The sequence below is a fragment of the Taeniopygia guttata genome, chromosome 29, assembly GCF_048771995.1.
Source record: "Taeniopygia guttata chromosome 29, bTaeGut7.mat, whole genome shotgun sequence".
Classification (NCBI taxonomy): domain Eukaryota; kingdom Metazoa; phylum Chordata; class Aves; order Passeriformes; family Estrildidae; genus Taeniopygia; species Taeniopygia guttata.
Window position 1 is genome coordinate 4,647,671 of NC_133054.1, and position 18,197 is coordinate 4,665,867.

General features: G+C 68.5%; 1 protein-coding gene across 2 annotated transcripts; it reads right to left on the minus strand.

Moving 5' to 3' along the window:
• Positions 1 to 1,077: 1,077 nt before the first annotated feature.
• NCKAP1L (NCK associated protein 1 like) lies at positions 1,078 to 18,065 on the minus strand. Of its 2 annotated transcripts, none has more exons than XM_072919568.1 (31): positions 17,896 to 18,065; positions 17,342 to 17,452; positions 16,968 to 17,057; positions 16,598 to 16,654; positions 16,360 to 16,502; positions 15,853 to 15,943; positions 15,624 to 15,761; positions 15,142 to 15,190; positions 13,962 to 14,115; positions 12,969 to 13,025; positions 12,445 to 12,541; positions 11,904 to 12,013; positions 10,851 to 10,983; positions 10,691 to 10,772; positions 10,134 to 10,192; positions 9,387 to 9,532; positions 8,472 to 8,604; positions 8,274 to 8,393; positions 7,426 to 7,565; positions 6,781 to 6,912; positions 6,378 to 6,596; positions 5,113 to 5,243; positions 4,920 to 5,017; positions 4,573 to 4,660; positions 4,368 to 4,450; positions 3,449 to 3,529; positions 3,269 to 3,353; positions 3,070 to 3,186; positions 2,388 to 2,497; positions 1,831 to 1,920; positions 1,078 to 1,251 (listed from the first exon to the last, which is right to left on the minus strand). In XM_072919568.1, the coding sequence occupies exons 1-31, from the start codon at positions 17,995 to 17,997 to the stop codon at positions 1,129 to 1,131; spliced, it is 3,369 nt and encodes a 1,122-aa protein (XP_072775669.1). In that variant the 5' UTR covers positions 17,998 to 18,065; the 3' UTR covers positions 1,078 to 1,128. The 2 variants fall into 2 exon arrangements, with proteins under 2 accessions (XP_072775669.1, XP_072775668.1); XM_072919567.1 differs by having other exon boundaries at positions 16,968 to 17,060.
• Between the last annotated feature and the right edge of the window lie 132 nt (positions 18,066 to 18,197).

Sequence of the window (18,197 nt, forward strand, 5' to 3'; positions counted from 1 at the left end):
CGGGGGGGGGGCTCGTTGTCACTTTTGGTTTTTTTTTTGCCGTTTTGTTCTGTTTTATGGGGGGTTTTTTTGGGTTTTTTTGGGGTTTAACGCGATTTTTGCCGGCCGCGTCCTGGCCGCACCCCAAGCCCGGATTTTTTGGGGGGGGTCCGGGTCGCGGGGGGGTCCCGGGGCGATGTCGCCGCTGCCGGTGCCGGTGACTCATCCCGGAGCCGCCGCCGTGCGCGGAATGGAAACGGCCCCGCGCGTTCTGCCCCAAAAACGCCGCCCGGGAGGGAAATAAACCCGCCAGGAGATGGGGAAATTAAAAAAATAATAATAAAAATTAACCCTGGGGGGGCGTGGGGGGGTCAGGAGCTGACTGGAAACGGTGAGAGGGAGGAGGGAAACTGAGGCACGGCCCCAGCGGGTTTGGAAAGGGGGAGGGATTCTGAACCCCCTCTCTGTGGGACCCCCCGGACACCCCCGGACACTCCCGGACATCCTTGGACACCCCCGGACACCCCCGGACACCCCCGGACACCCCCGGACACTTCGGACACCCCCGGACACCCCCGGACACCCCCCCGGAGCCCCCGGAACGTCCCCGCGGACTCCAAAAATTCCCGAGAGGTGAATTTGGGGTGAAAAGAGGATTTTAGTGACAGCGGGGGGACATTTGGGGACATTTGGGGACATTTGGGGACAGGGTGGTGGCAGCCAGCGGTGTGGGAAGGGTTTGGGGGGCGCAGGGGGGCGGGATGGGACATTTGGGGAGGGGCACGGGGGTCCTGGGGGGGACAGGGTTGGGATTTGGGGGTCCTGGGAGGGGGGAGGATGGGTTAAGGAATTTGAGTGGGGGGGGTCAGGGGGGTCCCGCGGGGGTCTCGGGGTAGAACACGGGGGTCCCAGCGTGGGTCAGGGGGGTCCCGCTCAGTGCGGGGGGGTCCCGGTGCGGTCAGGGGGGTCTCGGGGGTCCCGGAGCGGTCCGGGGGGGTTCGGGGGGTCCCGGTGCGGTCCGGGGGGGTTCGGGGGTCCCGGGGGGTCCGGGGGTCCCGCTCAGTGCGGGGGGGTCCCAGAGCGGCCCGGGGGGGATTCGGGGGGTCCCGGTGCGGCCAGGGGGGGTCCCGGGGGGTCCGGGGGTCCCGCTCAGTGCGGGGGGGCCCGGCCGGGGGGCTCCCGGCAGAGCTGGCGGAAGGCGTTGCGCAGCAGCACGTAGGGGAAGCAGCTCTCCAGCATGTCCAGCGTCAGGAAGGACGACTCGGCCACGATCTTTTTGGGGTTTTTGGGGGGAGGGGGCACCCATCAGCACCCCCTTCCCCCTCCCGACCCTTCCCCCACTCCTGCCGACCCCCCCCTTCCTCCTCCCGACCCCTCGCGGCTCTCCCGGCCCGGCTCAGGTGGAAATATTTTAAATGAATATTTGAAATATTGAAATATTTGCATTTCAATTGCTCCAGCCCGGGGTGACAATGCCGGGGGGGGTCTGGAGAACGCTCGGGGACATCCCTGAGCCCACCCGGGGGGGACAGCAGGACACGGCCGGGGACATCGGGAATGGACCTGGGACACTGGGACACACCCCGGGACGTCGGGAATGGACCGGGGCCACTCCAGAGCCCCCCAGGTGCCCCCCAGGTGCCCCCCAGGTGCCCATGTGCCATCACCAGGTGCCCCCAGGGTCCCCCCAGGTGTCCCCAAGGGTCCCCCATGTGTCCCCCACATGTCCCCATGTGTCCCCCAGGTGCCACCCCCAGTCCCCAGGTGCCCCCCAGTGCCCAGGTACCCAGGTGCCCCCCAGGTGTCCCCCAGGTGTCCCCCCGGTGCCACCCCCGGTGCCCGGGTGCCCACCAGCTGCAGCAGCAGCGCGATCGAGTCCTGGTTCCGCGCCCGCGCCTTGTCCGGCTCCTGGGCCAGCTGCAGGAGGCTGCTGGAGGCCAGCTGGGGACAGGGACAGGGACAGGGACAGGGACAGGGACAGTGAGAGTGACAGGGACAGGGACAGGGACAGGGACAGGGATGGGACAGCCACCCTCAGGGACAGGGACAGGGACACTCAGGAAGGGGACAGGGACAGCCCAGGGAGGGGACAGGAGGACACAGAAGGCACAGGCCGGGCTCACCAGCAGGACAGGGACAGGAGGTGACAGGAGGTGACAGGGACAGGGGACAGTCCCAATGTCCCAGGTCCATTCCACTCACCAGCAGGACAGGGACAGGAGGTGACAGGAGGTGACAGGGACAGGGGACAGTCCCAATGTCCCAGGTCCATTCCACTCACCAGCAGGACAGGGACAGGAGGTGACAGAGGGGACAGGAGGGGACAGCGCACTCACCAGCAGGACAAGGACAGGAGGTGACAGAAGGGACAGAGGTGACAGAGGTGACAGAGGGGACAGCGCACTCACCAGCAGGAACTCCTTCAGGTGCGTCTCGATGTTCTTGCCGTGCGCGGTGAAGAGCGCGGCCGAGAGCTGCGCGATGGCCTTGGCCAGGCAGTGCACGTTGTTGAGGTGGCCTGGGGACACGCGGGGACACGCGGGGACACGCGGGGACACGCGGGGATGGCAGTGAGTAAAGGTGGCACTGGGGGATCAGGAGGGCCGGGGACACAGAGGGGGTTGGGGACACAGGACGGGGTTGGGGACACAGGACGGGGTTGGGGACACAGGACGGGGTTGGGGACACAGGAGGGGGTTGGGGACACAGGAGGGGGTTGGGGACACAGGACGGGGTTGGGGACACAGGAGGGGGTTGGGGACAACCCGGAGTCTCCACCGTGCCACCTGCCTTGGTGACAGACCCGGTGTCCCCCTGTGCCACCAAAGCCTCTGCTGTGACAATGGCACAGGGAGAGCTGCCAGTGTGGGGATGTGGGGACACGGTGACACAGTGACACAGGGACACAGGGACAGTGACAGTGACACAGTGACAGTGACACAGTGACACAGTGACAGGGACAGTGACAGTGACACGGCCAGCCCTCACCGTCCAGCTCGGGGCTGTAGAGGGGACACAGTGACACAGTGACAGTGACACAGTGACAGTGACAGGGACAGGGACAGTGACAGTGACACGGCCAGCCCTCACCGTCCAGCTCGGGGCTGTAGAGGGACGCGGGGTCCGCGGCCAGCAGCGGCAGGGACACGGCCACGAACACCAGCAGCAGGCAGGACACCTTGTACTCCTCCTCGGGGGACGAGCCCTCTGCGGGGACAGGGGACAGCGCGGTGACAGCGCCACCCCGGTGACAGCGCCCCCCCCGCGGTGTCCCCAGCGCCACCCCCACCTGTCCTCAGGGCGGCCACCAGCGCCGGGTCCACCTCGCACGGGACCCCCGCGGCCGAGGCCAGCTCGAAGATGCTCAGGGTGACCTGGGGACACGCACGGGGACGGGAGACACGCGGTGTCACGCGGTGCCACGCGGTGCCACGCGGTGCCACCCCCGGCCCCGTGTCCCTGTCCCCACCTGGATGTCGGTGTCGGGGGTCACCAGCTCCGCCAGGCACTCGATGGGGCCCGTCAGGAAGGGGCAGTGCTGGGAGAACACCTGGGGGCAGGGGGGACACGGGGGGTCACGGGGGGCCGGGGGGACACGGGGGGCCGGGGGTCACGGGGGGCCGGGGGGACACGGGGGGTCACGGGGGGACACGGGGGGTCATGGGGGGCCGGGGGTCACGGGGGGTCACGGGGGGCCGGGGGGTCACGGGGGGCCGGGGGGACACGGGGGGCCGGGGGGACACGGGGGGACACGGGGGGCCGGGGGGACACGGGGGGACACGGGAGGACACGGGGGGACACGGGGGGACACGGGGGGCAGGGGGATCACGGGGGGCCGGGGGGTCAGGGGGGGCCGGGGGGACACGGGGGGCCGGGGGTCACGGGGGGCCGGGGTCCCCAAATGGGGCCCGGGGTCCCCAAATGGGAGGACTGAGGGTCCCAGGGATGTCCTAGGTTCTGGAGGTGCCCCAGGTTTGGGGGGTCCCAGGGTCTGGGGGTGTCCTGGGGGTGTCCCGGGGGGTCCCAGGGTCCGGGGGTGCCCCGGTTCGGGGGTCCCAGGGTCCGGGGGTGCCCCGGGTTTGGGGGTCCCAGGGTCTGGGGGTGCCCCGGGTTTGGGGGTCCCAGGCTCCAAGGGTGCCCCGGTTCGGGGGTCCCAGGGTCCGGGGGTGCCCCAGGTTCGGGGGGTCCCAGGGTCTGGGGGTGCCCCGGGTTTGGGGGTCCCAGGCTCCAAGGGTGCCCCGGTTCGGGGGTCCCAGGGTCCGGGGGTGCCCCGGGTTTGGGGGGCCCCAGTGTCCGGGGGTGCCCCAGGTTTGGAGGGTCCCAGCCTCCAAGGGTGCCCCAGTTCGGGGGTCCCAGGGTCTGGGAGTGCCCCGGTTGGGGGGTCCCACCTCCCGGAGGCCCTGCTGGGCCATGGCGCGGAAGCTCAGGATCTCCCCGATGATGGTCATGCGCTTCAGCACGTTCTCGGCCGCTGCGGGGACACGCGAGGGGCAGCGGGGTGACACGGGTGGGTGTGACACCCCCGTGTGGGTACGTGACACCCCCGTGTGGGTGCGTGACACCCGTGGGTGACACCCCCTGGGTGACACTCACAGCTCAGGCGGGGCAGCAGCGCCGACCTCTGCTCGGGCCTGCAGCAGCGCAGCTGCACCAGCGTGTCCATGTTCTCAGCCACCAGCTTCTGCGGGGACACGGGACACGGGACATGGGGACACCAGGGGACACCGGGGACACTGGGGACACAGCTGGACCTGGCACCTCTGACCCTCCCGCTGAGCCCAGGGGATGGGAAGGGACAGGGCTGGGGTGGCACCAGGGTGGCCCTGCCTGCCCTGTCACGGTGCCAGCAGCACCAGCCCCTGTCCCCTGTCCTGTGTCCCCTGTCCCAGCCCCTGTGCCAGCCCCTGTCCCTGTCCCCATCCCCGTGCCACCCCCGGTACCTTCAGCTCGGTGACCTGGGACCCCACGTGCCACATCAGGTTCTCGCTCAGGAACCGCATCCCGTAGGGCCCGATCAGCTCGGCCAGCGCCCGCAGCTCTGCCGTGGGGAGGGACAGGTGGGGACAGGTGGGGACAGGGTGGGGACAGGGTGGGGACAGCCCGGGGCAGCCCCCCCGAGCCCCCCAAACCCACCTGAGACATCAGAGAACTCGGCGGCGCTGAACGGGGGCTGCTCCTCGCGGGGCACGGTGGTGAAGGCCTGGAGGGCTGGGGACAGGAGCACGGCACCGGTGCTGGCCTGGCGCAGCAGGGCCTCCAGGTACCTGGGGACATGGCACTGTCACCCATGGCACTGTCACCCATGGCACTGTCACTGTCACCCATGGCACTGTCACCCATGGCACTGTCACTGTCACCCATGGCACTGTCACCCATGGCACTGTCACCCATGGCACTGCCACTGCCACCCATGGCACCGGTGCTGGCCTGGTGCAGCAGGGCCTCCAGGTACCTGGGGACATGGCACTGTCACCCATGGCACTGTCACTGTCACCCATGGCACTGTCACTGTCACCCATGGCACTGTCACCCATGGCACTGCCACCCATGGCACTGTCACCCATGGCACTGTCACTGCCACCCATGGCATGGCACCCATGGCACTGGCACTGTCACCCATGGCACTGCCACCCACGGCACCGGTGCTGGCCTGGTGCAGCAGGGCCTCCAGGTACCTGGGGACACAGCACTGGCACTGTCACCCATGGCACTGACCACCCCATGGCACTGGCACCCATGGCACTGCCACTGTCACCCATGGCACTGCCACCCATGGCATGGCACCCATGGCACTGTCACTGCCACCCATGGCACTGTCACCCATGGCACTGCCACCCATGACATGGCACCTATGGCACTGTCACTGCCACCCATGGCACTGCCACCCATGGCACTGTCACTGTCACCCATGGCACTGACCACCCCATGCCTGTGTCTCCTGCCCGTGGTGGCACTGACCGCCCCATCCCCGTGTCCCCACGTGGGTGGCACTGACCGCCCCGTCCCCGTGTCCCCCATGGTGACCCTGACCGCCCCATCCCCGTGTCCCCACATGGGTGGCACTGACCGCCCCATCCCTGTGTCCTCCCCATGGTGACCCTGACCTCCCCATCCCCGTGTCCCCCCACAGTGACCCTAACCCACCCCGTCCCCGTGTCCCCACATGGGTGGCACTGACCGCCCTATCCCCATGTCCCCACGTGGGTGGCACTGACCGCCCCGTCCCCGTGTCCCCCCATGGTGACCCTGACTGCCCCATCCCTGTGTCCCCCCTGGTGTCACTGACCACCCCATCCCCGTGTCCCCCCATGGTGACCCTGACCGCCCCGTCCCCGTGTCCCCCCCACAGTGACCCTGCCCGCCCCGTCCCCATGTCCCCACGCGCGGGTGGCACTGACCAGTCGGTGTAGATGGCGGTGAGCGTGGGCTGCCCGCTGCCGTCGCGGGGCTGGCTCTGCTGCAGCAGCACGGTGCGCAGCAGCCGCCCCGTGTCCAGGGCCACCAGCTGGCCCAGCCGCTGCACCTGCCCCAGGTAGGCCACCAGCCCGGCCAGCACCTCCGAGGGCCGGGCCACCTCCTGCGTGGCCTGGCTGTAGCCAGCCATGGCCACGATGGCCCTGCGGGGACACGGGGCCGTGAGGGACACGTGGCATTGGCCCCTCTGTCCCACGTGGCATTGGCCCCTCGGTCCCACGTGGCATTGGCCCCTCGGTCCCACGTGGCATTGGCCCCTCGGTCCCACGTGTCCCCTGGTTCCCGCGTGTGCCCCGTGTGCCCCGCGTGTCCCCGGCGTGTCCCCACCTGGTCAGGCGCGTCTCCAGGTGGCTGCTCAGGTACTCGGCCGGTGTCACCGTGTGCCCAAAGACGGTGAAGTTGGGGACGTGGTTGAGGCTCAGGGACAGCTCGGACAGGGTCAGGTGCAGCTTGTCCATGCTGGGGGACAATCGTGGTGTGACCCCGGGGGGACAATTGTGGTGTGTCCCCGGGGGGACAATTGTGGTGTGACCCCAGGGGGACAATCACGGTGTGACCCCATGGGGACAATCACGGTGTGACCCCGTGGGGACAATCACGGTGTGACCCCGTGGGGACAATCACAGTGTGACCCCAGGGGGGACAATTGCGGTGTGACCCCGGGGGGACAATCACAGTGTGACCCCAGGGGGACAATCACGGTGTGACCCCGTGGGGACAATCACGGTGTGACCCCGTGGGGACAATCGCAGTGTGACCCCATGGGGACAATCACACTGTGACCCCAGGGGGACAATCCGTGTCCCACAGGGACAATCACACCATGTCCCCGTGCCACACCCGAGCTCTGGTAGCTCCATCTGAGCTCCTGAAGCCCCCAAAGGCCACCAAGCCCCCAGAGGTTCTGCAGACCACCCAAGGCCCCAGAGCCGTGACCCCGTGGGGACAATCCCTGCCCCGGGTGACGCTCACTTGGTGGTCAGGGTCCGGTCCCGCCGCTGGCTCTCTGTCCCCGGCTTGTCCCTTTGCGGGTCCCCCTTGCGGGGCGGCTGCTTCGGGGTTTTCTTGACGCGGGCTCTGCTGATGGTGGCCGCGCAGTGCTTGGGCAGCAGCTGCGGGGTGGGGACAGGGCCGTGGGGACATGGGGACATGGGGACGGGGCCGTGGGGACATGGGGACACCCCAAATGGTGCCACCATGGCCACAGGCTGGGTCAGGGGACGCCCTGCCAGGTTTGGCCCCCATGGAGGAACTTCCCCATCCCGAGGGTTTGGGGGGACAGGGGGACGAGGGGACAGAGAGGCCATGGAGACCCCGATGGCCTCAGAGACCCCAGAGCTCATGGAGACCCCAAAGGTCCTGGAAACCCCAAAGGTCCTGGAGATTCCAAAGGCCACCAAGACCCCAAAGGTCCTGAAGACCCCAAAGGTCCTGAAACCCCAAAGGTCCTGAAGCCCCCAAAGGTCCTGATACCCCCAAAGGTCCTGAAACCCCCAAAGGTCCTGAAAGCCCCAAAGGTCCTGGAAACCCCAAAGGTCCTGGAGATTCCAAAGGCCACCAAGACCCCAAAGGTCCTGAAGACCCCAAAGGTCCTGAAACCCCAAAGGTCCTAGAGATTCCAAAGGTCCTGGAACCCCAAAGGTCCTGAAACCCCAAAGGTCCTGGAGATTCCAAAGGCCACCAAGGCCCCAAAGGTCCTGAAGACCCCAAGGATCACCAATCCCTCCAAAAGCCCCAGATCCCCCAGACTCCCCCAAGCCCCCCAGAGGTCCCAGACCCCCCAGACCCCCCGGACCCCCAGACCCCCCGGACCCCCAGACCTGCTGGCTCAGGTTGTGCTGCTCGGCGCAGGCGTCCAGGACGCAGGCGCTGCCCACCCGCGCCAGCTCCTCCAGGAACTTGTGGCAGAGCCCCAGCGCTGCCGCCTCCAGCTGGGGGTACTGGGGGGACACCGGGACCCCTCAGAGCCGGGCCCGCGGCCGGGGGACCTCCAGGACCCCCCCCCGGGTGTCACCCACCTCCTCGGGGCACATGGGGTGCGGGCAGCGCGAGAAGTGGGCGCAGAGCAGCGGGAAGGCGATGGCGAAGCGCAGCATGGACGGCTCGGCCAGCGCCGCCGAGAACATCCGCTCCAGGGAACGCGCGTGGAAACTGCGCCGGGCGGGGGGCAGAGTGTGGGGCAGGGAGTGGGGCAGGGTGTGGGGCAGGGCGTGGGGCAGGGCGTGGGGCAGGGGATGGGGGGGTAAAAAGGAGTGATGGGAAAAGGAGCAGGGACAGTGGGGTGAGGGGGGAAAGGGGTGGGCAAAGGGAGATGGGGTGGGAAAAGGGCAACAAAATGGGATATGGGGTGGGAAAAGGGGATCTGGGGTGGGAAAATGGGATATGGGATGGGAAAAGGGCGGGAAAATGGGATCTAGGGCAGGAAAATGGGATATGGGGTGGGAAAATGGGATCTGGGATGGGAAAAGGGCGGGAAAATGGGATATGGGATGGGAAAAGGGCGGGAAAATGGGATATAGGGCAGGAAAATGGGATATGGGGCAGGAAAATGGGATCTGGGGTGGGAATAGGGCAGGTAAAGGGGATCTGGGGTGGGAAAATGGGATCTGGGATGGGAAAAGGGCGGGAAAATGGGATATGGGATGGGAAAAGGGCGGGAAAATGGGATATAGGGCAGGAAAATGGGATATGGGGCAGGAAAATGGGATCTGGGGTGGGAATAGGGCAGGTAAAGGGGATCTGGGGTGGGAAAAGGGGTCTGGGGTGGGTAAAGGGGATGTGGGGTGGGTAAAGGGGATGTGGGGTGGGAATAGGGCAGGAAAAGGGGATCTGGGGCGGGTAAAGGGGATGTGGGGTGGGAATAGGGCAGGAAAAGGGGATGTGGGGCAGGAAAATGGGATCTGGGGCAGAAGGGCAGGGCCCGCCGCGCTCACCAGAGCTGGGACAGGTCCGAGGTCTCGTCCAGCAGCTCCTCGGGCCCCTCCAGCAGGCGCGTGTGGAACATCACCAGCCCCATGGCCCGCGCCACCTCCCCGTGCGACGCCAGCGGCAGCGGAGCCTTGGCCACGCTGGTGTAGGCCTGGCACGGGGACGGGGACATGGGGACATGGGGACACGGGGACACGGGGACATGGGGACACGGGGACACGGGGACATGGGGACACGGGGACAGGGACAGGGATGGGGACAGGGACGGGGATGGGGACATGGGGACACGGGGACACGGGGACATGGGGACATGGGATGATGGGGACAGGGATACGGACAGGGACAGGGGACGGGGATGGGGACATGGGGACATGGGGACATGGGGACAGGGACAGGGACAGGGATGGGGACATGGGGACAGGGATAGGGGGACATGGGGACAGGGACAGGGACAGGGACAGGGACAGGGACGGGGACAGGGACAGGGACAGGGACAGGGGGACATGGGGACGGGGACAGAGACAGGGATGGGGACACGGGGACATGGGGACATGAGGACAGGGACACGGACATGGGGACGGGGACAGGGATGGGAACACGGGGACATGGGGACAGAGACATGGACAGGGACACGGACACAGGGACAGGGATGGGGACATGGGGACATGGGGACATGGGGACAGGGATGGGGACATGGAGACAGGGATAGGAGGACATGGGGACAGGGACAGGGACAGGGACAGTGCCACCACCTGGAGCCGGAACCAGTCCAGGCGCAGCGCGGTGAAGTCAAAGTGCTCCTGGTCATCGACTGCGGGGACACGGGGACAGCGCTGGGGGTGGCAGTGCCACCGCAGGGGACCCCCCTGGAGCCGCCACCCTTCGGGGTGCCCGGGATTGTCCCCGAGCTCCCGGGACAGCGGGGACACGGTGAGGGGGCACTGGGGCTGGGAGGGGACATCCCGGGCAGGGAGGGGACAATCCCGGCTGGGAGGGGACAATCCGAGTTGAAGGGAGACAATCCGAGCTGGGAGGGGACAATCCGAGCTGGGAGGGGACATTTCAGACTGGGAGGGGACATTCCGAACTGGGAGGGGACATTCCGAGCTGTGAGGGGATAATCCCGGCTGGGAGGGGACAATTCGAGCTCGGAGGGGACATTTCAGACTGGGAGGGGACATTCCGAACTGGGAGGGGATAATCCCGTTTGGGAGGGGACAATGCGAGTTGGGAGGTGACAATCCGAGTTGGGAGGGGACATTTCGGACAGGGAGGGGACATCCCGAGCCGGGAGGTGCCAGCCCCGCACCTTCCTTGGCCGAGAGCGCCGAGAGGGAGCTGACGAAGGACGAGAGGATCACGGACTCCTCCTCGGGACACACCGGGAGGTTCTGCGGGGACAGGGCGGCCTCAGGGCACGGCGACAGCCCGGAGGGGGCTCGGGGGACAGGGCCACCCCCCCCCGGTACCTGGACCACGTCGCTGAGCACGAGGGCGTCGAAGCGGGCGAGGAAGTTTCGGTGGTAGCGGCGCAGGAGCCGCCGGTGCCGCCGCAGCAGCGCCCGGAGCCGCTCCAGCAGGAACAGCAGCTCCGCGAGGCGGCTGGGGGGCGGCCAGAGACCCCCGGGCAGGGCGGGGACCCCCGGGTCACCCCCAAACTGCTGAGAGCATCTGGGGCTCCCCCGGGTCACCCCCAAACTGCCGAGCCCATCCCAGTGACCCCCGGGTCACCCCCAAACTGCTGAGAGCATCCACTGCCCCCCCGCATCACCCCCAAACTGCCGAGCGCATCTGGGGCTCCCCCGGATCGCCCCCAAACCGCTGAGCCCATCCCAGTGACCCCCGGGTCACCCCCAAACTGCCGAGAGCGTCTGGGGCTCCCCCGAGTCACCCCCAGACTGCTGAGCCCTCCAGGGTCACCCCCAAACTGCTGAGCCCATCCCAGTGACCCCCGGGTCACCCCCAAACTGCTGAGCCCCCCAGGATCACCCCCAAACTGCTGAGAGCATCCACTGCCCCCCCGCATCACCCCCAAACTGCCGAGCGTGTCTGGGGCTCCCCCGGGTCACCCCCAAACTGCTGAGCCCCCCAGGATCACCCCCAAACTCCTGAGCCCATTCCAGTGACCCCCGGGTCACCCCCAAGCTCCTGAGCCCACACCAGTGACCCCCGGGTCACCCCCAAACTGCTGAACCGCCCCAGAGCCTCACAAGGACCCCCCTGAACACCCCCAAATCCGGGGGATCCCCACTCCTGTCCCCCCCTGTCCCCCCTGTCCCCTCTGTCCCCTCCTGTCCCCTCTGTCCTCTCTGTCCCCCTGTCCCCCCCGTCCCCCCTGTCCCCTCTGTCCCCCTGTCCCCCCCTGTCCCCTCTGTCCCCCCTGTCCCCCCTGTCCCCCTGTCCCCTCTGTCCCCCCTGTCCCCTCTGTCCCCCCTGTCCCCTCTCTGTCCCTCCTGTCCCCCCTCTCTGTCCCCTCTGTCCCCCTCTGTCCCTCCTGTCCCCCCTGTCCCCCCTGTCCCCACCTGTCGCTGAAGTCCTCGGGGCTCTTGCTCTTGGTCACGTGCTCGGCATGTCGCGACAGCCAGCTCACCTCATCGCGACACAGCGACAGCGCCACGAACACCAGCAGGGCCTGGGGGGGGGGGGGGGGGACGGACAGGGGGTCGGGACCCCCCAAAATCTCCTCAAATCTCCCCCAGATCTCAAAAATATCCCAAACTCCCCCAGAATCATCCAAAACCTCCCGGAATCATCCAAAACCTCCAAAAATCCCCCAAAATATCCCTCAAAATCCCCCCAAATCCCCCCCAAAATCCCCCCAAATCCCCCCCAAATTCCCCCAAAATCTCCCCGAAATCCCACAACCCCCCCCCGAATCCCCTCTAAACTCCCCAAAATCTCCCGAAATCCCCCCCAATCTCCCCCAACTCCCCCAAAATTTCCCAAATCTCCCCAAACCCCCCGTGACCCCCCAAATCCCCAAACTCCCCCAAACCCCCCAGACCCCCCAGACCCCCTCAGACCCCCCAGACCCCCCAAATCCCCCCAAGCCCCCAGACCCACCTTGGGTCCCAGCAGCCCGGGCTGATCCTCCAGCAGCGCCACCAACTCCCGCACGGCCCCGCGCAGGAACGAGCGCTGACCCCGGTGCAGCGCCGGGCTGGGGGGCACGGCGGGTTTGGGGGGGCCCTGGGGGTCCCCGGGGGTCCCTGGGGGTCTCGGGGGTCGCGGGGTCTCGGGGGGACCCGAGGGGGACAGGGGGAGTGGGCAGGACCCCCCGCAGGACCCAGGGGTGACCCCATGGGGATGGGGGAGGGTTGAGGGGATTTGGGGGGCTCAGGATGGGGGGAGGGGGGGATAAGGGGGGGTCACAGCCAGGGTCACCCAGGGACCCCCCCCGGTACCCCAAAACCCGCGCGACCCCCCAGGCACCCCCAGGGGACAGCGGCTGTGTGGCAAAGGGGGTGGTGAGGGGGAAACTGAGGCAGAGACCCCCAGACACGGTTTGGGGGAGCTCTGGGACCTCGCGGCCCCCCCAAACCCCCGGGACCCCCCCAAACCCCTGGGACCCCCAAAACCCCCCAGACCTGTGAGCCACCGCGTGCTCCCGGCACTCCTTGACGTCGGCCACGCGCTTCCCGTACCTGGCGAGGGGCACCGGGCACCGGGCACGGCCCTGTGCGACCCCCGGGCACCCCGAGACCCCCGGGCACCCCCAGCCCCTCCCTGGCACGGCCCTGCGCGACCCCCGGGCACCCCGAGACCCCCGGGCACCCCGAGACCCCCGGGCACCCCCAGAGTGCCCCGCATACCCCCAGCCCCACCCTGGCACTGTCCCCTCCCATGTCCCCACTGTCACCCCGGTGCCTCCACTGTCACCCCGGCAGTGCCACCCCCGGTGTCCCCACTGTCCCCCCGGTGTCCCCACTGTCCCCCCCACTGTCCCACCCGGCAGTGCCACCCCCGGTGTCCCCACTGTCCCCACCATGTCCCCACTGTCCCCCCGGCAGTGCCACCCCCGGTGTCCCCGGTGCTCCCACCGGCAGTGCCACCCCCGGTGTCCCCACTGTCCCCCCCGGTGCTCCCACTGTCACCCCCACTGTTCCCCGGCAGTGCCACCCCCGGTGTCCCCACTGTCCCCCCCATGTCCCCACTGTCCCCCCGCTGTCCCCCCCGGCAGTGTCTCCCCGGTGTCCCCACTGTCCCCCGGCAGTGCCACCCCCGGTGTCCCCACTGTGCCCCCGGCAGTGCCCCCCCTGGTGTCCCCACTGTCCCCCCCGGTGTCCCCACTGTCCCCCCGGCAGTGCCATCCCCGGTGTCCCCACTGTCCCCCCCACTGTCCCCCGGCAGTGCCACCCCCGGTGTCCCCACTGTCCCCCCGGCAGTGCCCCCCTGGTGTCCCCACTGTCCCCCGGCAGTGCCACCCCGGTGTCCCCACTGTCCCCCGGCAGTGCCATCCCCGGTGTCCCCACTGTTCCCCCGGCAGTGCCCCCCTGGTGTCCCCACTGTGCCCCCGGTGTCCCCACTGTCCCCCCGCTGTCCCCACTGTCCCCCGGCAGTGCCCCCCGTGCCCCGCTCACCCCTTGAGCCCCCCCAGCAGCTCCTCGGTGACTTTGTGCACCGCGATGGCCTCGTCGCGCAGCAGGGTGACAAAGAGGGACCCGCGCAGGGCCTGGCGCCACAGCTCCTGGCACGGGGGGGCGGCCAGGGCCCCCGGGCACACCAGGAACCCCACTGGGGGCACCGCCTCAGGGACCCCGAACGGGACATCCCCCCGCGGGGACCCCAAACGGGACATCCCCCCAGTGGGGACCCCAAAACGGGACATCCCCCTGTCAGGGACCCCGAAATGGGGACATCCCCCCATCAGGGACCCCGAAACGGGACATCCCTTATCAGGGACCCCAAACGGGACATCCCCCCCCCCCGAAACGGGACATCCCCCAGCGGGGACCACAAACGGGACATCCTCCAGCGGGGACCCGAAAACGGGACATCCCCCGTCAGGGACCCCGAAATGGGGACATCCCCCCCATGAGAGACCCCGAAACGGGACATCCCCCATCAGGGACCCCGAAACGGGACATCCCCCAGCAGGGACCCCAAACGGGACATCCCCCCCGTCAGGGACCCCAAACGGGACATCCCCCAGCAGGGACCCCAAACGGGACATCCCCCAGCGGGACCCCGAAACGGGACATCCCCCAGCGGGGACCCCAAACGGGACATCCCCCCCATCAGGGACCCCAAAACGGGACATCCCCCCCATCAGGGACCCCAAAACGGGACATCCCCCCCATCAGGGACCCCAAACGGGACATCCCCCCCCCGAAACGGGACATCCCCCCCATCAGGGACCCCAAACGGGACATCCCCCCCCCGAAACGGGACATCCCCCAGCGGGGACCCCAAAACGGGACATCCCCCAGTGGGGACCCCGAAACGGGACATCCCCCCCAGCGGGAACCCCAAAACGGGACATCCCCCGCGGGGACCCCGAAACGGGACATCCCCCGCGGGGACCCCGAAACGGGACATCCCCCTGTCAGGGACACCAGGGACCCCAAAATGGGCACCAGGGGTTGGGGACACTGCCCAGAGGGGTTGGGGACATCACCCGGGGGGGGTTGGGGACACTGCCCGGGGTTTGGGGACATTGCCCAGGGTTGGGGACATCACCCAGGGTTTGGGGACACTGCCCAGGAGGGTTTGGGGACACTGCCCGGGGTTTGGGGACACCTGGGCGGTGGCAGCACTCACGGATGATCCAGCGCTCCATCACCTCCAGGGACAGGTACTCACAGGCCATCTGGGGACAGCAGTGCCACCTCACCACTGTCCCCTGTCCCCATCCCTGTGTCCCCGTGTCCCCATGCCCCTATGTCCCCATGTCCCCGTGTCCCCTGTCCCCTGTCACTCACGCTGTCACTCGTGGCCGCGCTCAGCATGTCCCCAGCAGGTCCCAGCCCTGTCCCCATGTCCCCTGTCCCCTGTCACTCACGCTGTCACTCGTGGCCGCGCTCAGCATGTCCCCATGTCCCTGTAGCCCTGTCCCCATGTCCCCTGTCCCCTGTCACTCACGCTGTCACTCGTGGCCGCGCTCAGCATGTCCCCAGCAGGTCCCAGCCCTGTCCCCATGTCCCTGTGTCCCCTGTCACTCACGCTGTCACTCGTGGCCGCGCTCAGCATGTCCCCAGCAGGTCCCAGCCCTGTCCCCGTGTCCCCTGTCCCCTGTCACTCACGCTGTCACTCGTGGCCGCGCTCAGCATGTCCCCAGCAGGTCCCAGCAGGCTCAGCAGCTGCTCCTGCCGCCACAGCTCCGCGTCCCGGCAGCGCCGCGCGAACGGGGCCCGCAGGGACAGCAGCGCGCTGCTCACGGCCTGGGGACAGCCAGCGCTGGGGACACCGAGCGCGGGGACACCGGCCCGGCCACCGGCCCGGCCCCGCCGCCCACCGGGACCCCCGACCCACCTTGGTGTGGGGCCCGAACTCCTCGGGCAGCTTCTTCAGGGGGTGCTCGTACTCCAGCACCATCTGCGCCAGGCGGGAGAAGCCGGGCTCGCTGCGGGGACACGGTGGGGACACGCTGGGGACACGCTGGGGACATGCTGGGGCCTACCCTGGCACTGGGGACACGCTGGGGACACGCTGGGTACAGCCCCAGGGCCGGTTCTGGTGTTGGGGACACCCTGGGTACAGTCCTGAGGACAGTCCTGGCACTGGGAACACATTAGGGACAGTCCCAGGGCCGGGTCTAGCAGGGACATGGTGTTGGGGACAGCCCCGGGGCTGGTCCCGGCATTGGGGACACTCTGGGGACACCCTGACAGTGCCAGCGCAGGTACAACCCCACAGATCCGTGTGTGTCAAGGACAGCCCCACTGGGGACATGGCCCTGGGGACAGCGGGGGACAGCATGGGGACAGCGGGGGACAGCTCAGGGACAGCTTGGGGACAGCTCGGGGACAGCGGTGGCACCTGGTGCCATGGCTCATCTCGTGCGCGCAGTGGTAGAGCCCCAGCAGCAGCCGCCGCTCCTCGGCGCGGGCCAGCAGCAGCACCAGGGACACGTAGGTGACAACCAGGTCCAGGTAGGCCTTGGTGAGCTCGTGGTTGATGTGCTGGCAGGAGGGGACAGCGTGAGGCCGCGGGGACAGCGGGGACAGCGGGGACAGCGGGGACAGCGGGGACAGCGGGGACAGCGGGTGGCACTCACGATGTCGAAGAAGCACTGGCTGGCGTCGATGGTGTTGAGCAGCTCGTACACGTGGTCCTGGGGACAGCACCGCGTGTCACCGCCGTGTCACCGCCGTGTCACCACTGTGAGGCACCCTGCCTGTCCTCCGTGTCCTCCATGTCCCCCGTGTCCCCTGTGTCCCCTGTGTCCCCGTGTCTTCTGTGTCACCAGCTCTCAGGGACTCTGCCTGTCCCCTGTGTCCCCCTGTCCCCCCTGTCCCCTCCGTCCCCCCCGTGTCCCCATGTCCCCAAGTGTCCCCCCAGTGTCCCCCCCGTGTCCTGGTGTCCCCCCCATGTCCCCGTGTCCCGGTGTCCCCCCCGGTGTCCCCCCGGTGTCCCATCGCGGTCACCCGGAACTCCAGCACGTCCAGGAAGGTTTGGTAGAACGGTGCCAGCACCCGCACGATGTCCCCTCTGTCCCTGTGCACCGGGCCCAGCTGCTGCTGCGGGGACACGGGACAGCGGGTGGCACTGAGGACAGGGGGGTGGCACTGAGGACAGGGGGGTGGGTGGCACCGGGGACAGCTGGTGGCACCACGGGGGACAGAGAGGAGGGGTGCAAGAAGGGGACACGCAGGGTGAGGTGACAGCGGGGACAGGCAGGATGGGGTGGCACATCCCCACAGGGGGTGGGGACATCAGGGGTGGGGACAGTGGGGACACGGGGACACGGGGACACGGGGTGGGGACACGGGGACACGGGGACACGGGGACAGCGGCTCACGGTGCTGCTCCGCACGTCCAGGTGTGGGAATTTCTTCTGGATGAACTTGGCCGAGGCCTCCATGGCCTTGTCCCCGAGGAAGGGCGGCCGCGTGCGGGGGTCCGAGCACGTCTGGGGGACCCCCGCATCAGAACCCCCGAAATGAGCCCAAAACCCCCCTAAGGGCTGGGACACCCCCAGAAAACCCCAAAATTGAGACACCCCCCCCCCTTAGATCCCCCCCAAACCCTTCCCAAAACCCCACCCACCCCAAACCTCCCGGGGCTGGGACCCCCAGATTCCCACTTAAGGCTGGGAGCCCCCAAAACCCCCCAAAACTGAGGCCTCGCCCTCCTCAGATCCCCCCAAACTCCCCCCCTCAAGGCTGGGACCCCCAAACCCCCCTGTCCAAGCCCCTCCCTGACCAGGGCCCCCCTAAATCTCCCCTAAAACCCCTCCTGGGCTTTGCCCCCCCCAAATCCCCCAAACCACCCCTGTCCCTCTCTCCCCCCGATCCCCTCGTGGGCCGGGGGGTGTTGGGGACCCCCGGGTGTCCCCCAGGACTGTCCCCAGACCTTTTTGAGGTTGTAGACGCGCACCAGGACCCCCCGGCCCCGCTCGTTGAGCAGCGTCAGCTTCTCGGCCAGTTTGTCCCCGTACACCGAGGGCAGGGACATGGTGGTGGCACTCGCTGGTGGCACTCGGCGGTGGCACCCCCAGAGTCCCCAAAAGGCCCCAAACCCCAACTTCCCCTTCCTGGGCTGGGCCCGGCAGCGCTGGGGCCACCGGGGCCACGTGACGGAGCTGCCACCACCCCGTGACACCGCGGGGACACCGGGACCCAAACCGGGGGCACGGCGCTAAATCGGGGTCTGGG